The sequence below is a fragment of the Alnus glutinosa genome, chromosome 1 (assembly GCF_958979055.1).
Source record: "Alnus glutinosa chromosome 1, dhAlnGlut1.1, whole genome shotgun sequence".
Taxonomy (NCBI): domain Eukaryota; kingdom Viridiplantae; phylum Streptophyta; class Magnoliopsida; order Fagales; family Betulaceae; genus Alnus; species Alnus glutinosa.
The window spans coordinates 8,738,278-8,758,262 of record NC_084886.1 but is presented as its reverse complement, the minus strand read 5'-3'; the positions used below and the strand labels follow the sequence as shown (position 1 = coordinate 8,758,262).

The window sequence follows — 19,985 nt, the reverse complement described above, 5'->3', positions numbered from 1 at the left end:
AAATTTAGTTCTTTTGATTTAAAATTTTATATGTAATACATGGGGAAGAGAACTAGCATGTTGGGGAAGTAGGTAATTTTAGCCATATAGATGTGTATTGCATTTTTTTTTCTTCATAAGAGAGTAATATCATTAATAACACAAATCGCAATCAAGTACATGGGGAGTTTACAAGAAAGGCATCTAAGAAGAAGAAGAAAACAAAACAAGGAGTATCTGCTCAAAAAGTGGCATTCTTTTTCTATCTTTTGTATTATCGCAACACTATCTTACTAGCTATGCATGGGAACTTTTGTTCTAGTGAGCCTGTTGGGGCGTATGGGGTAGGTTTATGGAAGAATATTAGGAGGGGTTGGGGGAAGTTCTATAGTCACACCAGATTTGAAGTGAGAGATGGTTCCAAGGTTGGATTTTGGCATGATCTTCGGTGTGGAGACATGGCCCTTAAGTATGTCTTTTCAGTTTTACTTGGTATTGCTCGCGCAAAGGATGCTCTTGTTGAGGGTCACATGGATTTTTCTGGAGTTGCCATTCAGTAACGTGAGCTTTGCTAGAGCGGCTCAGGATCTGTCTTTGCCTCGTTCTATAGGATGTATTTAGTAAGAATAATACCAGAAGGGGAAGACAAGTTGTGGTGGATCCTTTTCAAAAGAGGATTGGTTGGTGTTAAATCCTTCTACAATGTCTTGGTCATCATGATGGTTTCCGTTTCCCTTGGAAGAGTGTTTGGAGGACTAAGGTTTTGTTGAGGGCGGCCTTTTTTGTGTGGTCAGGGAAGATCCTTACCATGGACAATCTTCGAAAGCAGCGGGTCATTGTGGTTGATTGATGTGTTATGTGCAAAACGAATGGGGAGCTCTCTTCTTCTTCATTGTGAGGTTGCTTGTGCCATTTGGAATGTCTTTTTCAATCTACTCGGATTGTCTTGGCTCTTGGGTTATGCCTAGACGAGTAGTCGATTTGTTTGCTAGTTGGTGGATTGCTGGCAGCACTTGGAGTGCTGTTGTATGGAAGATAGTGCTTTCGTGGTGTCTATGAAGGGAAGCGAGAGGACTTTGGAGGAGTTAATATCTTTATTTTCAACATTTTTTTTATCTTTGGACAGTTGCTTTTATTTTTTCCTTTAGTGATTAGTTATTATTTTCTTGTTCTTTTTGCCTTTCCTACCTAGGTGGCTTTCCTTGTATACTTGTTGTGTACATGGAGATACCTTACGCTTTTAATGATATCTAGATTATTTATCCTTTTTTTTTTTTTTTTGGGTTGTTGTTGTTGTTGTTGTAATTTTCCTGGTGCATGATTCACTTGGCTGAAATATCATTTTTGTCTATAAATATTTGTTTATGATGTTAGTTTGATTTATTTTTGATTTATTTTTATTTTTTTCTATGCGTTGCAGTAATTATATTGGTTTTAAATTTGTTGCAGTATTTCTTGGTGCTTTCCTTAATTTAGGTTGTTAGTTCAGGATTCTTGAATTAATTGTGCTTGTGGATCTTATTTCATACTTATTGTTTAGAAGGCTTGTTTTGCTTGTTCTGTATTAATACTCATGTTGTTCTATGTGCATGATTGTGGGAATGACTGGCCGAGTACTCTTGTGAAAAACCAATGACTTGCTGCTTTTAGTTAATTATTTTCCTGTTTTGGATCTTTTTTTGTTCGTTCTTTTTTCCCTTTTTACCAAGACATTCTCATGTTATTGCAATTGATTTTTAACAGAATAATGCTCTTAAGCTTGGTCGGGCATTCTGTTTCCTTCCTCTACCTGTTAGAACCGGATTAAGTGTCCAAGTTAATGGGTACTTTGAGGTGTCGTCAAACCGTCGTGGCATTTGGTATGGAGCTGACATGGACAGAAGTGGAAAAATTCGTTCTACCTGGAACAGGCTTCTTTTAGAAGATGTTGTGGCTCCCATTTTTACACAATTGCTGCTTGGTGTGCAAGGGTTGCTGGGTCCATCAAATTTATACTATTCTTTATGGCCCAATGGTTCTTTTGAAGAGCCGTGGAATATTTTGGTCAAGCAGATATACAGAAACATCTGCAATGCTCCTGTGTTGTATTCAGAACTTGAAGGAGGAAAATGGGTTTCACCAGTTGAAGCTTTTCTTCATGACGAGGAATTCAGTAAAAGTAAGGAGCTTGGTGAGGCCCTGGTGCAGCTAGGAATGCCTATTGTGCATTTACCTGATGTTTTGTTTAATACGCTTTTGAGAGACGCTTCTGAAGTTAAGCAGAAAGTGGTAACTCCTGATACAGTACGCCATTTTCTTAGGGAATGCAAAACTCTTGTTTCTTTAAGCAAATCTTACAAGCTTGTACTGTTGGAATATTGTCTTGAAGACTTAATAGATGCTGAAGCTGTTACACATGCATATGATCTACCTTTGCTTCCTTTGGCAAATGGTGATTTCGGATTATTGTCAGAAGCAACAAAAGGAATTTTTTATTTTGTTTGCAGTGAGTTAGAGTACATGCTACTTCAACAAATTTCTAATAGATTAATTGATCAGAAGATTCCTCTCAACATACTGACTAGACTTTCTGGTATTGCAAAGTCATCAAGGTCAAATCTTGTTATTTTCAGCATTCATTATTTCCTTCAGTTCTTCCCTATGTTTGTACCTGCTGAATGGAAATATAAAAGCAAAGTTTTCTGGGACCCAGAGTCTTGTCATGATCATCCGACTGTATCATGGTTTGTGTTATTGTGGCAATATCTGCAGAATCAGTGTGAGAACTTGTTGTTGTGTGGTGATTGGCCTATCTTGCCATCCACATCTGGGCACCTGTACAGAGTTTCTAAACAATCGAAACTTATTAGTGCAGCAAAACTTTCCATTAAGATGCGAGACATACTTGCTATGATTGGATGCAAGATACTAAATCCCAATTATGGAGTTGAACACCCAGATTTATGTCACTATGTATGTGATGCCGATGCTGCAGGTGTTTTGGAATCAATATTTGATGTTGTCTCTTCAGATGGTTGCAGCATTGTGCAAACTCTTCGTATTTTGGGAGTGGAAGAGAGGAATGAGCTTCGTGGATTTCTTTTTGATCCAAAATGGTATATCGGAGACTGTATGGATGATTCTAACATTAGAAATTGCAAGATGCTGCCTATCTATAGAGTCTTTGGTGGAGGATCTTCTCAAGGTATCCAATTTTCTGACCTAGAGAATCCTCGAAAGTATTTACCACCATATGATGTCCCTGAATACTTTTTGGGAGGTGAGTTCATTGTTGGCTCTTCGACTCGTGAAGAAGAGATTCTGTTAAGGTATTATGGAATTGAGAGAATGGGGAAGGCATGTTTCTACAGAAAACAGGTGTTCGGTAGAGTCAGGGAGTTGCAACCTGAAATTCGTGACGGTGTCATGCTCTCTGTTTTGCAAAACCTACCACAATTGTGTGTTGAGGACTTGTCTCTCCGGGAATGCTTGAGAAGTTTGGAATTTGTCCCAACCCTTAGTGGTGCTCTTAGGTGTCCTGACATGTTGTATGATCCTCGTAATGAAGAATTATATGCATTATTAGAAGACTCTGATAATTTCCCTTATGGTCCTTTCCAAGAATCTGGCATTTTGGACATGCTACAAGGATTGGGCCTTAGAACGTCTGTATCTCCTCAGACTGTGATAGAAAGCGCTAGGCAGGTAGAACGATTAATGCATGAGGATCAACAAACTGCATATTCAAGAGGCAAAGTACTTCTCTCCTACTTAGAAGCTAATGCTATGAAGTGGCTACCCAGTCCAGCAAATGATGATCAAGGAACAGTGAACAGAATGTTCTCACGAGCTGCAACTGCATTCAGACCTCGCAACTTGAAATCTGACCTTGAAAAGTTCTGGAATGATCTCCGGATGATCTGCTGGTGCCCAGTTTTAGTTTCTGCTCCTTTTCAGACATTACCATGGCCTGTTGTGTCATCCATGGTTGCTCCCCCCAAGCTTGTAAGATTGCAAACGGACTTGTGGCTTGTTTCTGCGAGCATGCGAATACTGGATGGAGAATGCTCTTCCACAGCACTATCATATGGACTTGGATGGTCTTCTCTGCCAGGTGGAAGTGTGATTGCTGCTCAACTACTTGAGCTTGGAAAAAATAATGAGATAGTGAATGATCAGGTTCTCAGGCAAGAATTAGCCCTGTCAATGCCGAGGATATACTCAATACTGACAGGCTTGAGTGGCTCAGATGAGATGGACATTGTAAAGGCTGTTCTTGAAGGTTGTCGGTGGATATGGGTGGGAGATGGATTTGCAACCTCGGACGAGGTGGTCCTTGATGGTCCACTCCATTTGGCTCCTTATATACGTGTTATACCTGTTGATTTAGCAGTTTTCAGAAATTTTTTTTTAGAACTTGGCATTCGGGAATTCCTGACGCCCACTGATTACGCTGATATTCTGTGTAGAATGGCTGTGAAGAAGGGTTCCTCCCCTCTTGATGCACCAGAAATCAGGGCAGCCATATTGATTGTGCAGCATCTGGCTGAAGCTCCTTTTTGTGACCAGCAAGTAAAGGTCTATTTACCTGATGTTTCAGGCAGACTACTTCCTGCCAGTGACTTGGTTTATAATGATGCTCCCTGGTTGCTTGGCTCAGAAGATCATGATAACTCATTTCTTGGTGCCTCAAATTTGACATTGAACATGAAGAGAACAGTTCATAGATTTGTTCATGGGAACATATCCAATGATGTTGCTGAAAAACTTGGTGTCTGCTCGCTTCGTAGAACCTTGCTAGCTGAGAGTGCTGATTCGATGAATGTGAGTTTGTCCGGAGCTGCAGAAGCTTTTGGACAGCATGAAGCCTTGACAACGAGGCTTAAACATATACTTGAAATGTATGCAGATGGACCTGGGATTCTATTTGAGCTGGTACAAAATGCAGAGGATGCAGGAGCTTCTGAGGTGACCTTTCTCTTGGATAAAACTCAGTATGGGACTTCTTCTGTTCTCTCTCCTGAAATGGCAGATTGGCAAGGCCCTGCATTGTACTGTTTTAATGACTCTGTTTTCAGTCCGCAAGATCTTTATGCCATCTCACGCATTGGTCAAGAAAGTAAACTAGAGAAGCCCTTTGCAATTGGAAGATTTGGGTTGGGTTTTAATTGTGTCTATCATTTTACAGATATCCCCACATTTGTTTCTGGGGAAAACATTGTTATGTTTGATCCTCATGCATGTAATTTGCCTGGGATTTCTCCCTCCCACCCTGGCCTGCGAATAAAATTTGTGGGTCGAAGGATCTTGGAACAATTTCCTGATCAATTCTCTCCTTACTTACACTTTGGTTGTGATTTGCAGCACCCATTTCCTGGAACCTTATTTCGTTTTCCACTTAGGACTGAGACTGTTGCTTCCCGAAGCCAAATAAAGAAAGAAGGATACGCCCCTGAAGATATCATTTCTCTTTTTTCTTCTTTCTCAGAGGTTGTGTCTGATGCTCTGCTTTTCCTGCGGAATGTGAAAGTTATCTCTGTTTTTGTGAAGGAGGGACCTGGACATGAAATGCAGCTTATACGTCGTGTGGACAAGCATTGCATTAGTGAGCCTGAAATTGAATCCAATGCACTACAGGATATGTTTAGCCTCTTCAATGGAAATCTGCATACTGGAATGGATAAAGACCACTTCCTGAAGAAATTGAGAAAGTCCATTGATAGAGATTTGCCATATAAATGTCAAAAGATTATTACTACGGAGCACAGCTCATCTGGTGATATATCACACTGTTGGATGACAACTGAATGTATAGGTGGTGGGTTAGCTAAGAAAAACTCTGCAGCATCTAATGACAAGTCCTATAATTCTATCCCATGGGCATGTGTTGCTGCATATTTACATTCTGTCAAGGTTGACAGGAAATTGATTGACATCCCAAAGACAGAGGATTTGGTTATGAATACTCCCGATTTGTTTCAGGTTCCTACGGCTTCCACTCAAGATAGGAAGGATTTCGAAGGCCGCGCCTTCTGCTTTTTGCCACTGCCAATTAGCACTGGTCTTCCAGCACATATTAATGCATATTTTGAATTGTCCTCAAATCGTAGGGACATCTGGTTTGGTAATGACATGGCAGGTGGTGGAAAAAAACGCTCAGACTGGAATATTTACATCCTTGAAGATGTTGTTGCCCCTGCTTATGGTCATTTGCTTGAGAAAGTCGCATTGGAGGTTGGCCCCTGTGATTTATTTTTTTCATTATGGCCTACAACAGCAGGATTAGAACCTTGGGCATCAGTGATTCGGAATCTCTACATTTTTGTTGCTGATTTTAGTCTTCGGGTATTATTCACAAAAGCAAGAGGGGGACAGTGGATTTCAACCAAGCAAGCTGTTTTTCCTGATTTTACTTTCCACAAGGCACATGATCTTGTAGAGGCATTATCAGATGCTGGTCTACCTCTTGTGACCGTTTCTCAGCAAATTGTAGAGAGATTCAGAGAGTTCTGCCCTTCGTTGAATTTCCTGACACCAGAGTTGTTAAGGACTTTGTTGATTTATAGAAAACGTGGATTTAAGGACCGGAATGCAATGATTTTGACCCTTGAATATTGCTTAATTGACTTAATAGTACCTGTTCAATTGGACAGTTTATGTGGTTTGCCATTATTACCTCTTGCTGATGGGTCATTTACAAAAATTGACAGGAAGGGGTTTGGTGAAAGAATCTATATTTCAAAGGGGGACGAGTATGGTCTTCTCAAGGATTCAGTTCCACATCAACTAGTTGACGGCGAAATCCCAGAAGGAATTCATGGGAAGCTATGTGACATAGCCCTTGGCAAAGACTCGAATATTTCTTTTCTCTCATGCGATTTGCTTGAGAAACTCTTTTTGAAATTACTTCCAGCAGAGTGGCAGCATGCAAAACAGGTGACTTGGACTCCTGGTCATCAGGGCCATCCAAGTTTAGACTGGATAAGACTTCTGTGGGGCTATTTGAAGTCATCTTGTGATAACCTTTCCGTGTTTTCTAACTGGCCTATTTTGCCTGCTGGGAGTAATTATCTTTTGCAACTAGTTGAAAATTCAAATGTGATTAAAAATGATGGGTGGAGTGAGAACATGTCCTCTTTGTTGCTGAAAGTAGGATGTCTATTCTTGAGGCATGACCTACCAATAGATCATCCACAGTTGGAAAAGTTTGTGCAGTCACCAACGGCAACTGGCATAATAAAAGCGTTTCTGGCGATTGCTGGTAAGCTAGAAAATATTGAGGGGCTTTTTTGTGATGCATCAGAAGGGGAGCTACATGAACTCCGGAGTTTTATTCTTCAGTCCAAATGGTTCTTTGAAGAGCATATTGAAGACACACATATTGACATCATCAAATGCCTACCTATGTTTGAGTCATATAGAACTAGAAAGCTAGTAAGTTTGAGTAAACCTATCAAATGGCTTAAACCTAATGGTGTGCACGATGATCTTTTGAATGATGACTTTGTACGCACAGAAACAGAAAAGGAAAGAATCATTTTGAGAAGGTATTTGGAGATTAAAGAACCCTCCAGGGTGGAACTCTACAAAGATTTTGTGCTCAACCGCATGTCGGAATTTGTTTCACAGCAGGAGGCTCTTTCAGCCATTCTACATGATGTGAAGCTATTGATTGAAGAGGATATTTCAATTAAATCTGCACTTTCCACAACACCTTTTGTGTTGGCAGCCAATGGATCTTGGCAACAGCCATCCAGGTATGATTTTTCATGCAATTCTTGATTTCTAGATGATTAAAATTTGTGTACTTCTATTATGGGTAATGCCAGTTTCAACCCCTTTTTTGACCCTCTATTCTTCTTCTTATTCTTCTTCCATTTAAAAATTAGAACTTTTTAAAATCACGATTTGCCTACGTCATGTACTTATAAACTAATGATATTTTGGTTTCTTGTATGTCTTTGTGAGTTATTTTAATGAAATAAATGTTCACTGAAGTTTTAAGTATTGTTTTTTGAATGATTTTGAATAGAATCATATTACATAAATAAAATCAATCTGGATTAATATTCACCTTTGGCAGTTTCCTTATCATCTGTGCCACTTTCTTGCTTTTCTGGGTTCATCACTGGGTTAGGCCTTTCTTTAGTTATAGTATATGATGCTTAACTTTCCATTTTTTTTTTTCAATTTCTCCTCTTTTTTGAGAAGAAAATATATATTCTGTTTATATTCTTCCTCCATCTGATTTGGCAATAAATTGTAATCATTCTGAAAGCTTTTAACTTCATGACATTTCTGGGTCTATGGAGGCTATACTATGAATATATCATGAGGTACTTGTTAGAGTGATAAGGGTAACATTGTTGCATCCTTTCAAATCTATTTCTTATTTAGTTTCATTTTGTTTTAAGGAGAAAATACAATTTACCCCCCCCCCCCCCCCCCAAAGTTTGACCACCTTTTTCACTTTTGCCTCAAATGTTTAAAATGTTGCAATGTGCTCCAACAAAGTTTTCAGAATTCTCATTGTGACCAATCTGTGATTGATTTTCGTCTTTTTTAACTGAAATTATTGAAAATACCTAAATTTCCGACTTTGCAATGCTCTTTTTTTGCGACAAGGAGATCCTCTTTCTCCTTTATTGTTTGTGGTGGTTATGGAGGCTTTGAGCCGGATGCTGATTGCCGCTTTGGATCAGGGCAATTTGATAGGATTTTCAGTGGGATCCAGGGAGTCCGAGGCTTTAGTTGTGAATAATTTACTATTTGCTGATGACGCATTGATTTTTTGTGGTGCGCAAGAAGAACAGATTCGACATCTGAGTTGTATCTTTCTATGCTTTGAGGTAGGTTCGGGCTTAAGGATTAACTTAGGAAAATCAGAAGTTGTTCCTATTGGTGGGTAGAGGATGTCGATAGGTTGGCTCACCTACTTGGATGTCGGGTCGTTTCTTTGCCATTGACATACTTGGGTTTGCCATTGGGTGCTTTTTACAAATCCGTGTCTATTTGGAATAGTGTTATTGAGAAAAAGGAAAGGAGGTTGGCTGGATGGAAGCGTATGTCTTTGTCAAAGGGTGGGCGGCTGACTTTTCTTAAAAGTACGCTCCCCAATCTTCCTACATATCTCTTGTCGCTGTTCCCTATTCCAGTGAGGGTGGCTAATCGTCTTGATAAAATTCTAAAGGCTTTTCTTTGGGGTGGTATTGGAGATGAGGCCAAATTTTATTTAGTGATATGGAACAGGATTTGTACTCCTTTGCATTCAGGTGGGTTGGGAGTTCACAACTTCATCCAGTTTAATCAAGCTCTTCTGGGTAAATGGTTGTAGAGATATGGCAGGGAGAGAGATGCTTTATGGCGATTGGTGATTAACGCAAAATTTGAGAGTCTAAAGGGTGGGTGGTGTTCGAAAGAGGTGTCGGGTTCCTTTGGAGTGAGTGTGTGGAAACATATTAGGAGGGGATGGGAGAAGTTTTGTAATTTTGTTTGTTTTGAGGTGGGGGATGGGTCACATATTAGTTTCTGGCATGATTGGTGGTGTGGGGATAGATCTTTGAAGCAGTGCTTTCCAGTTCTGTTTAGTATTGTGAGGAACAAAGATGCAATGGTGGTGGATAACTTGGTCGTTCATAACGTAGTTATTTAATGGAATGTTCTTTTTATGAGGCAAATCCAGGATTGAGAGATAGAGATGGTTCTTTCTTTCTTCGAGAGGCTTTACTCTATTTTGGTTCAACATAGAGATGGCGACTTTTGGAACCCCTCTAAAAGGGGTTTTTTTGAAGTGAGATCCTATTATGGAGTGCTTATTAGGAAAAATAGCCCATCATTTCCGTGGAAGAGTATTTGGTGTGTTAAGGCTCTGACTAAGGTGGCTTTTTTGTATGGCCAGCAGCTTTGGGTAAAATTTTGACGCATGATAACTTGCGTAAAAGTAATGTCGTAGTGATTGAGTGGTGTTGTATGTGTAAGAAGAATGAGGAGTCTATTGATCATTTGTTGCTTCATTGCGAAGTCACCCACGATCTTTGGAGTTACATTCTTATCTTACTTGGGGTAGAGTGGGTTATGCTACGAACGGTGTTAGAGTTGTTGACTAGTTGGGGTGCGTCGTTGGGTATGGTCGTGTTAAAGAAGCTTGGCGGTTAGCTCCTTTGTGTTTATTGTGGTGTATTTGGTGGGAACGGAATGCGCGGCTCTTTGAAGATATAGAGATATCAATGGTGAAGCTACGAAAGCGTTTGCTTAATATGTTATATATTTGGATAGCGTCCCATCATTACTTGAATAATTTTACTTATGTAAACTTTTTAAATTTATTCTCTTCTAGTCCTATTTAGGGGCTCTATTGTATACTTTTCTTGTATAAGGGTTACGCCCCTATGCGCTTTTAATGAATTGAATTACAATTATTTATCAAAAAAAAAAAAATTATTATTATTATTTTTTTATTAAAAAAAAAGTAATAAGAAAATAAAGAAAGAAAGAAAAAAGACTTGCCCCCCACGATCCATGGAGTTGGTTCGCCCCCCCCCCCCCCCCCCCCCCCCCCTTTTCCTTCTTCTTCTTTTTTTTTTTTTTTTTTTTTTTTTTTTTTTTTTAATTTTTAAACAAGGGCATTTTGGGAATTAACACGTGTATATGTGGAAATTTTGGAATTGTTGTACCAAAAAATGCATGTGCGGCGCACGTGAGCCATTTTCTGTCAAAGGAGACGAAAATGGCTAATGGAGTGCTTGCGTTGAGAATTTTGGAAACTTTGTTGGGGCATATTGCAACTTTTTAAACATTAGAGGCAAAAGTAAAAAAGTGGGCAAACTTTTGGGGGGGCGGGGGAAGGGGTAAATTGTATTTCCCCTTGTTTTAATCAGAGTGATAAGGGTAACTTTGATGCATCTTTACTTTTGTGGGTTTATTTCTTGCTTGGTTTAATTTTGTTTTCAAGATCTGAGTTCATATTCTATGTACTGGGATTCATAATCTTGGCCTTAAATTGGGTTTTGCTTATATGGGAAACCTTGTGATAAATTGGGGATGCATATGATTATCTACATGGCAATTATTACTTTTCTTTCTAGTGTCTGGGATGATGTGTTTTTTTTCTTTCTTTTGAATGTGTAAGATGCTGTCTTTTGAAAGTAAGTGGTGGTGTGCAACTTGCTTCCCCAGACAAATATTATGACAAACTTATGGTAAATGTTTGCAAACGGGAGCATGATAGTTTGGACAACTAATCCTATTCAGGCAGTTAGTCTTACTTGTATTAGCATCATGAAAAGCATTTGATATTAATGTATTTCTTATTATAATACTTTGGCAGGCTTTATGATCCTCGTGTTCCTGAGCTGCGAAAGATGCTGCACAGTGAAGTTTTCTTTCCTTCTGACAGATTCTCTGATCCTGAAACTTTGGAGACTTTAGTAAGCCTTGGGCTTAGAAGAACTCTAGGTTTTTCTGGTTTGCTTGATTGTGCTAGATCAGTTTCTCTATTGCATGATGCTGGGGACTCAGAAGCTCTGAGTTATGGGAGGAAGTTACTTGTCTGTTTAGATGCTCTGGCATTAAAGCTCTCAACTGATGGAGGGGCAGGAAATTGGGATGAATCGGAGGGTGCCATGCTACGTAATGACAACAGTCTTGTAGATGGTAATCCAATGTGTGTTGACTCTTCCGAGAGGGATAAGAACTATTGTGTAGAAAATCTTGACTCTAGTTTTCTTTTAGGCACCATTATTGATGACAAACCGGAAGAAGAATTTTGGTCTGAAATGAAGGCTATTGCTTGGTGTCCTGTTTCTGTTGATCCACCTTTAAAAGGACTCCCTTGGTTAAAATCACGTAATCAAGTAGCAGCCCCAAGCATGGTGAGACCTAAAACACAGATGTGGATGGTGTCGTGTTCAATGCATATACTAGATGGCGAATGCTGCTCAATGTACCTACAACATAAACTTGGTTGGATGGATTGCCCAACCATAGATGTTTTATCCACTCAGTTAATTGAGCTATCCAAGTTCTATGGCCAGCTTAAGTTACAGTCTTTGGTGGAACCTGATTTTGATGCTGCACTGCAAAAAGGGATACCATTGCTTTACTCAAAATTGCAAGATTATATTGGTACCGAGGATTTGATGGTGCTAAAATCAGCTTTAACCGGTGTTTCCTGGGTTTGGATTGGCGATGATTTTGTATCTCCAAATGCACTTGCATTTGATTCACCTGTCAAGTTCTCTCCTTATTTGTTTGTTGTTCCATCTGAATTATCGGAATTTAGAGTTTTGCTTTTGGAATTGGGTGTCAGACTTAGTTTTGATGTATGGGACTATTTTAATGTATTACAGCGCTTGCAGAATGATGTGAAAGGGTTCCCATTGTCCACAGATCAGTTAAGTTTTGTCCATTGTGTCCTCGAAGCTGTTGCTGACTGTTGCTCAGACAAACCATTGTTTGAAGTTTCTGAGACTCCATTCTTAATTCCAGATTCTTTTGGAGTTCTAAGGCATGCACGGGATCTTGTGTACAATGATGCACCATGGATGGAAAACCATACTCCTGCTGGGAAACATTTTGCACATCCAAGTATCAGCAATGATCTGGCAAACAGGTTGGGTGTACAGTCACTTCGATGCCTCTCTTTGGTCGATGAAGAGATGACTAAAGATTTGTCATGCATGGACTATGCTAGAATAAATGAGCTTTTGGCATTGTATGGGAACAATGACTTCTTGTTGTTTGACCTTCTTGAGTTGGCAGATTGCTGCAAAGCCAAAAAGCTACACCTTATCTTTGACAAGAGGGAACATCCTCGCCAGTCTTTGCTGCAGTACAATCTAGGTACCAATACAATTACTGTAGTTTGTTATTGCTTAGCATGTGTGCTAATGTTATAGGAATGGTTCCTCAATGTTAACGGACATATCTAGAGGTTCTCGGCTTAAAAATACAGCTATTGTTTTAGCAGTTGCTGTTGTTATCAGCCATTTCAGGTGGCAGAGGTATATTAGTTTTAATAAATATCCTTCCATGCTTTAAAGCAGTTGCAACTCTTGAGAAAAAAAAGTGGAATTTACTTCTGAAGTCATGGTGCAACTGAGTGCAATCTAATTTGTTAAACTCTATTATGTTTTATATGGCATTTGTAGATGTAGGTCATAGCATTTTTCTAGCCTTATCATAAATTGGAGCATTATTCTGAATCTTTTTTGCATTGTGACTTGTACAGGTGAATTTCAAGGGCCTGCCCTAGTAGCCATTTTGGAAGGGGTCAGCTTGAGTAGAGAGGAAGTAAGTGGCCTCCAGCTCCTCCCTCCATGGAGACTTCGGGGCGATACTCTTAACTATGGTTTGGGACTGCTTAGCTGTTATTTCGTCTGTGATCTCCTATCAATTATTTCTGGTGGCTACTTTTACATGTTTGATCCTCGTGGTCTGGCATTAGCTCTACCTTCAGCTTGTGCTCCTGCAGCAAAAATGTTTTCACTGACTGGTATCTTGCTCGACACCATTCATATATTAGTGATTCACTACTTTGCTTACCATGTTACTTTTTCATAGTTGACCCCACAAGGGCCATATTCTCAAATATCTGTCACTTTTTTACAAGTGACATTTTTGTGGCTGTACTTAGAGTGTGTTATGTTGATGTATAGCTTTGGTTGGGAACGCTACTATGGGAGCATATTATAGTGTTTTGTGGGGGAGTAGTTGAGTCTGAGAATCTTGGAGTAGCTGGCTTTTCTGATACCAGATGGAAGTTCATAAGAACTTCTGTGTGTGTGTGTGTGTGATGCCACTGGACACTACTGTTAATTTCTGAAGTGGCATTTCCATAGGACGCCATTTTAAATTTTCCTCTGTCCTGACATTTTTTTCTCTTCAAATATGTTCGGCTGAAGCTGCAGAAAGAAATGTCAGTTAAGGCATCACGCCCTAATTTGTATGAGGAATAAAGGGATTGTTGGTCACTGGGTTTTAGTCAGAAAAGTTTGCCATAATATGAGTAACAGTTGTTTATTTTTATAAGACTGGCTAGATTTGTATGCCTCTTTTTTAATTTGGCTATTTTCTTGCACTTTATGAAGGATGATATTTTATTTCATAAACAGGATTACTGCTGAGATGTTGTACACTATCATCCACATCTATGGTGGGTGTCATATAACCTATATGTTTACTTTTTCCTCCTTGTACATTAAAAGGTGTTAGTTGCAAGTAAGGTTCTGAGTGTTCATTGTGGGAAGCACATCCTAGAAATGGGAACTTTAGGAACTCTTTTGGAAAAAAATTTGGACTAAAGAATTTTGGAGATCGCAAGGATAACTGATAGTTGGTTGAAATGGTGAGACTAAGTTATATCAGTGGAGTTTTGTGGGCAGAAAATTAAATTGATCAGGTAACATGATTATTTCCAAAAGAATTTCATTGATGTAAAGAAATTTTTCATGGTGGCTGGCATTGTGGAATTGTTTGGAAGTTGTAAAGGTGAGGCTTATGTTATATCCAAAATTCTCAGCGGTTTATGATTTTCTTATTTTTCCTTATTTTTTCAGTGATGTGGTTGCCATGTCCAGTGCCTCGTTTTTCTGCATGTTAAAATGTCTGTATTGTTTTCTTTTCTTAAAATTAATGTTCTGGGTTATGTTTTTCTTAATTAAATTTTGGGTAAATTGCTCTTTTCTATCCCAAACTATGGGGTAAAATGCAGTGTTTCTTTTTGTTGACGTGGTGACTCATCGCATAAAGTCTGTGGGCCCTGCTGCTTTTTCCTATTGCCCTTTGGTTTTTGGTTTGTTACTATGCCGACTTTGTGTGGTGTGTTGTATTCACTCAGTTGGAGACAAGGTAGTGAAGATTGTATTCGGTGGATTCCTTCAAAGAGGAAGAACTTTGAGGTGAGGTCGTTTTTTCATGAGTTATCTACTTCAAGGGATTCTTCTTTTCCTTGGAGGAGTGTTTGGAAAGTTAAAGCCCCTCATGAGAGAGTTTTTTTGTGTGGGCAACAGCTCATGGGAAGATTTTGACTTTGGATAATTTGAAGAAGAGAGGAGTCATAGTGGTGGAATAGTGTTGTATATGTAGGAGGAGCGGAGAATCTATTGATCATCTTTTACTCCATTGCAAAGTGGCAAGAGAATTATGGAGTGTGTTCTTTATCTTGTTTGGAGTCCACTTGGTTATGCCTGCAAGGCTGGTCCATGGGTTAGATTGTTGGCGAGGTCAGGTGGGTAGCCGCTCAGTTCTAGATGTGTTGAGGATGGCCCTATTGTGCTTAATGGAGCATATGGAGAGAGAGGAATGCTGGATGTTTTGAAGATTGTGAGAAGACAAGAGAGGAGCTTAAGAACAACCTGGTCAAATCGCTCTTTAGTTGAACTATGGCGTATAATCTCTCATTTTTGTAACTTTTTTGAATTTGTGGATTTTTGTTCGTCTTTTAGCATGTAGGGGGGCTTTCTGTATACTTCCTGTGTACTAGGGTTGTGCTCATCTGCACTCTTCTATGAAGTGAATTATTTATAAAAAAACACTTTGCCGACTTTGTTTTCTTATAAAACAGTGAGAAGTCGTGTGAAAGTTGTGGAATAAGGTAGTGCGCCGCACAACTTGCATTACGAGTTTCTTCTCTTCTTTTGGAGCGCTGCATGAACGTCTTTGAGATAAGCGGGATCACAATAGATGCAAGAGAAAAAAAATAGCGCTGTCATGACAGTGAGAGAGAAATAGAGAGACCAACCGCTATATGTTTTCAGCAAAAGATAATTTTCTTTTCTTGTTTTCTCTTTTGTTTTCTCCTACGGGGAATCCATTTTAATTTTACCTTGCAAGGGTCTCAAAAGAGTGTTAGATTGCCACCCTTTTGTATGACATTTGAGGGTTATTACATGGTCTGCCGGTAGTTTTGTTCTCAATGGTGGGCCCCCTATTGCTCAAAAAATTTAAGGTGATATTGCAACTGATCCCGTTGTTGTGGGCGAAAAGATGTGATTTATCCTTAAGTTTTCTTGGATGGTTACTTTTGGAATGCTTTGGATCTTTATGATTAGTCTCCTGCATGAATAGAATTGAAGAATTGCAACTTTTTCTGTGGTATTTCAGGTACTAATTTGACTGGGCGATTTTGTGATCAATTTAGTCCGATGATGATTGGTCAAAATATGTCATGGTCACCATCAGATTCTACCATTATCCGCATGCCGTTGTCGTCAGAATGTTTAAAAGATGGACTGGAGATTGGATTAAAGAGAATAAAGCAAATAACTGACAGATTTTTGGAGCATGGATCTAGAACACTTCTATTCCTGAAGTCAATTTTACAGGTATTAACATTCATGAATGATTTAGCAAATCATTTAGTATCTGTAGCCATTGGTTATGGAATATAATGTTTGGCCACATTTCCTATGTTTTTTTTCATGTTAGAGGAGAAGCGAAGAAAGAAAAGAATGAGTAATTTTTAGCTGAAAATCAGATATGGCAGCACTTAGCAACAGTTTGAATTTAATTGGATAATAAGAAGAGGTAAATTTAATCATTTAACCAATACTTTGACACTCTCCCTCACATGTGGACTCAAACTATCTTTTTAATAGGTGTTAAGCTCATAACCCGTGCTATGCGCGGGATTCTTCTTTATAATTTAGTTTCATAATAAAAAATAAAAAAATAAAAAATAAATGGAAGAAGAGAAGCATAGAAAATATAGATAAAAAATGAAAACTGAAAAATACTAATATAATATAATAGTGTTATCTTTTCTGTGTTACACAAAGTAATAAAAAACTACTCAATAAACATAATATACTAAAAAATCATCATACCCCGTACAAAAAACAACCATAGGAAACTCTCTCTCACCATTATTTTCTTGAATTTAGTGTAAAATTTACAAAAGATAAAATAAGCAATTTGAATGAAAAATAATATATTAATTACATAAAAAATAGGGGGAAAAAGAAAAAAAGAAGAAGAGAAAACGAAATAAGAAAACCATAGAAAATATAGACAAAAAATGAAAAATAAAAAATTCTAATAGAATAGAATAGAATAGAGTTTTATTTTTCATATACTTTTTCGGTTCATATGAAACCTTGAAAATCAATATTGTCTATCCATTAAGCACGTTAACAATGTGCATTATACATAGGTCATGCCTAACACGTTGAATATTTAATTGAAATGAGGGTAAATTTAATTACTTAACCAAGACTTTAACACTCCCCCTCACGTGTGAGCTCAAACTACATTTTTAATAGGTGGGACCCAAAACGTGAAATATTTAATTGAAATGAAGGTAAATGATGGAGTCAAAGTTCGAACTTAAGACCTTTAGCTCTAATACCATGTTAAATCACCATTTATCCCAAAAGGTTAAGCTAATAGGAAGAGGTAAATTTAATTATTTAATCATTACTTTAACAAGCAATCTTGATGCTCATAATTTTGTCCCTAGCTAAAAGACAATAGATTTTTATGGGCTTTGTTTTCTAATATAGTGTTAAGCTATTAGCAACATACATAGCTTCCTAGTCATTATTAATTATCTTTGTCTTGAAAAATTAAGATTGAATAGTGCTTACATTATCAAAATGAGATTGAAATCAAGTATATATATGGAGTGGAAATATAATTGTATAAATGTTCCCCAAATTTATCCTAATCCAATCTAACTGTAAAATAGTATACCTATTTCTAACCCATATTAAACAGTATCTTGTAGTGCATCATCACATTATGATAGAATCACTATGTTATTTTTTCTCTATTTTCAGCAGTCACCGGCAATAAGCACACAAAGCACATTATAGTAAATCACATATTTGCTGCTAGACAAAAATGATCAGAAATAAAGATGATGACATTGGTCACCAGATAAAAGGAGGCTTCATTTCGTTAAGCAATGCATTGCCTTTGCCAATGGGGACACAAAACCTCTTTGCTTTATAAACATAAAATCGGCACCTCATATTTCGGCCTCTTCTCCATATTTTTAGTGTATATGTGGGCCTCTCCATCTAATTATTAACTGACAAAGCTTCATGTCCTTCATTTTGCTCCTTGTTTCTCTTCCTTCTTTACCCTTTTTTTTTTTTTTGAATCTCTTTCACACAAGAATAAATGTAACTTTTGATTGTATCAAGTAAAGGGAGAGATTGCTTATCCCCTTCTTTTTTGGGTTATGTATGGCAACTCCAACAACAGGTGATTCTGTGATGCGGGGCAACACTTTGACGGCAATATAAGCCGTCAACCCCTTGAAATTTCCCTTGACTAATTGCAACAGTAAGTTTCAGTAGGCATATAAAGACCTGAACTAATTAGATAGTTTCTGCTCTAATTCTGCTGCTTCTTTTGAAAGCTTTAATTAGAAGGGCTGCATGTGTAACTATTTCAGCAGCGGTTGAGAGTCAGAAATCTCATTAGGCAATGGAAGGTGGACGTTATATACTTGCAGGAAACTAAAATGGAGCTTATTTCTAGTAGTATTGTGAGAAGTTTGTGGGGATGTCATTTTGTTGATTGGTGTTATCTAGCTTCTAGAGGGGCTTCCAGTGGAATCTTGCTTATATGGGATAGGAGGGTTGTAGAGAAGATAGAGGTGTATGTAGGGGAGTTTGTTGTTGCTTGCTCTTTCAGAAATGTAGATGATGACTTTACTTGGGCCTTCACAGGGGTCTATGGACCTAATAATGATAGTATTCGAAGGTGAGGAGCTGGCTGGCCTTATTACTTAGTGGGATTTGCCTTGGTGCATTGGTGGTGATTTCAATGTCATTCGTTTTCCTAATGAAAGATCGGGAGAAGCTCCTTTTTGCCCCGCGATGATGGAGTTCTTGGACTTTATTTCAGAGCAGGGTTTCATGGATCTTCCCCTTGCAGGGGGGACGTTTACATGGTCTAATAATTGGGACCATTCCTCTTGGTCTTGAATTGATAGGTTTCTTGTTTCTCCGTGTTGGGAAGCTAAGTATCCTGGTCTGTTCCAAAAAAGGTTACATAGATTGTGCTCTAATCACTTCCCCATCCTCCTTGGTTGTGGCGGTATTCAAGATGTGACTAGAGCTTTTCCTTGGGTCGTTACAAAAGGAATATTGTGTTAGGCTTTTAGACACATTTTTGAAGGGAAAAAAAGTAAGGAAAAAGGAATAGCTCCAACTTGATCTGGACACAATCATGTTTGTTACAGAAAGGAGTAGGCCTTTGTGAGGCTTTTGGAAAGGTAGATTAAGCTCACCACCATTGCCTCTCTCTTCCTTTGATCTTCTCCGACACTTGTGTACTAGGGTTGTCTTGTATACATCATGTGTACTTGATGTAGGGCGGAATTTATTAATATTTTCGATGAAAACGGAAATAGAAAAGATGTTCAAAATAATACTGAAGCAGCACCGTTTAATTAGAAGCTTACCTATTCGCAGACAATGGAAGTACAAAAGGAAAGACTTGATCTTCAAGCCAAGACTTTATGTTTTTTCTTTACTAGGACTAGATTTGCTAGTAGCTTTATTTCTTTCCTTACTAGGATTGGATTTGTTTTATTTCTTTTCCTTTTAGAATAAGTTTTACTTTTACTACTAGAATAAGGTTTACTATTGCTATTAGGAAAGGTTTACTTTTACTACTAGGGATAGGTTTACTTTTTTCACAAGTATTTCTCTTCTATAAATAGGCTTGCTTATTATGTAAAACTCAGAATCAATTGAATTGTTATAAAATCAGAGAATTCTCTCTCAAATACTCTACGGAGTTTTATCTTTCTTTTAGCCTGCGGGCTTGTTTTATCTTTTGGGGTAGAAGACGAAGACGCTTCTCCTTGCAGAATCGAAGACGCTGTTCTTTGATTAGTTACCTTAGTCTTCCGCTACGTCAGTACTAGGGTTGCACCCCTCTGCGGTTATTAATGATATGCATTACTTATAAAAATAAAATAAAATATTAGGACTTCATCTTTTTGACTTGTGTAAGATGCACTTCTTAGATAGTTATTAGTTTATTCACAAGTTAAAGGAGCTGGGTTAGTTTTT

At 38.2% G+C, this 19,985-nt stretch overlaps 1 protein-coding gene across 5 annotated transcripts in view; it reads left to right on the top strand.

Moving 5' to 3' along the window:
* LOC133870811 (uncharacterized) overlaps positions 1-19,985 on the top strand; it is a 54,248-nt gene that overhangs the window by 10,461 nt on the left and 23,802 nt on the right. For all 5 annotated transcript variants that reach the window (XR_009900795.1, XM_062308049.1, XM_062308041.1 and 2 more), the window contains exons 3-6: positions 1,723-7,715; positions 11,285-12,798; positions 13,187-13,450; positions 16,060-16,280. Coding sequence is in view for 4 of the 5 variants with exons in the window: in XM_062308049.1 (XP_062164033.1) it covers positions 1,723-7,715; positions 11,285-12,798; positions 13,187-13,450; positions 16,060-16,280 (7,992 nt within the window). In the remaining variant the exon portion in view is untranslated. The remainder of the gene's footprint in view (positions 1-1,722; positions 7,716-11,284; positions 12,799-13,186; positions 13,451-16,059; positions 16,281-19,985) is intronic.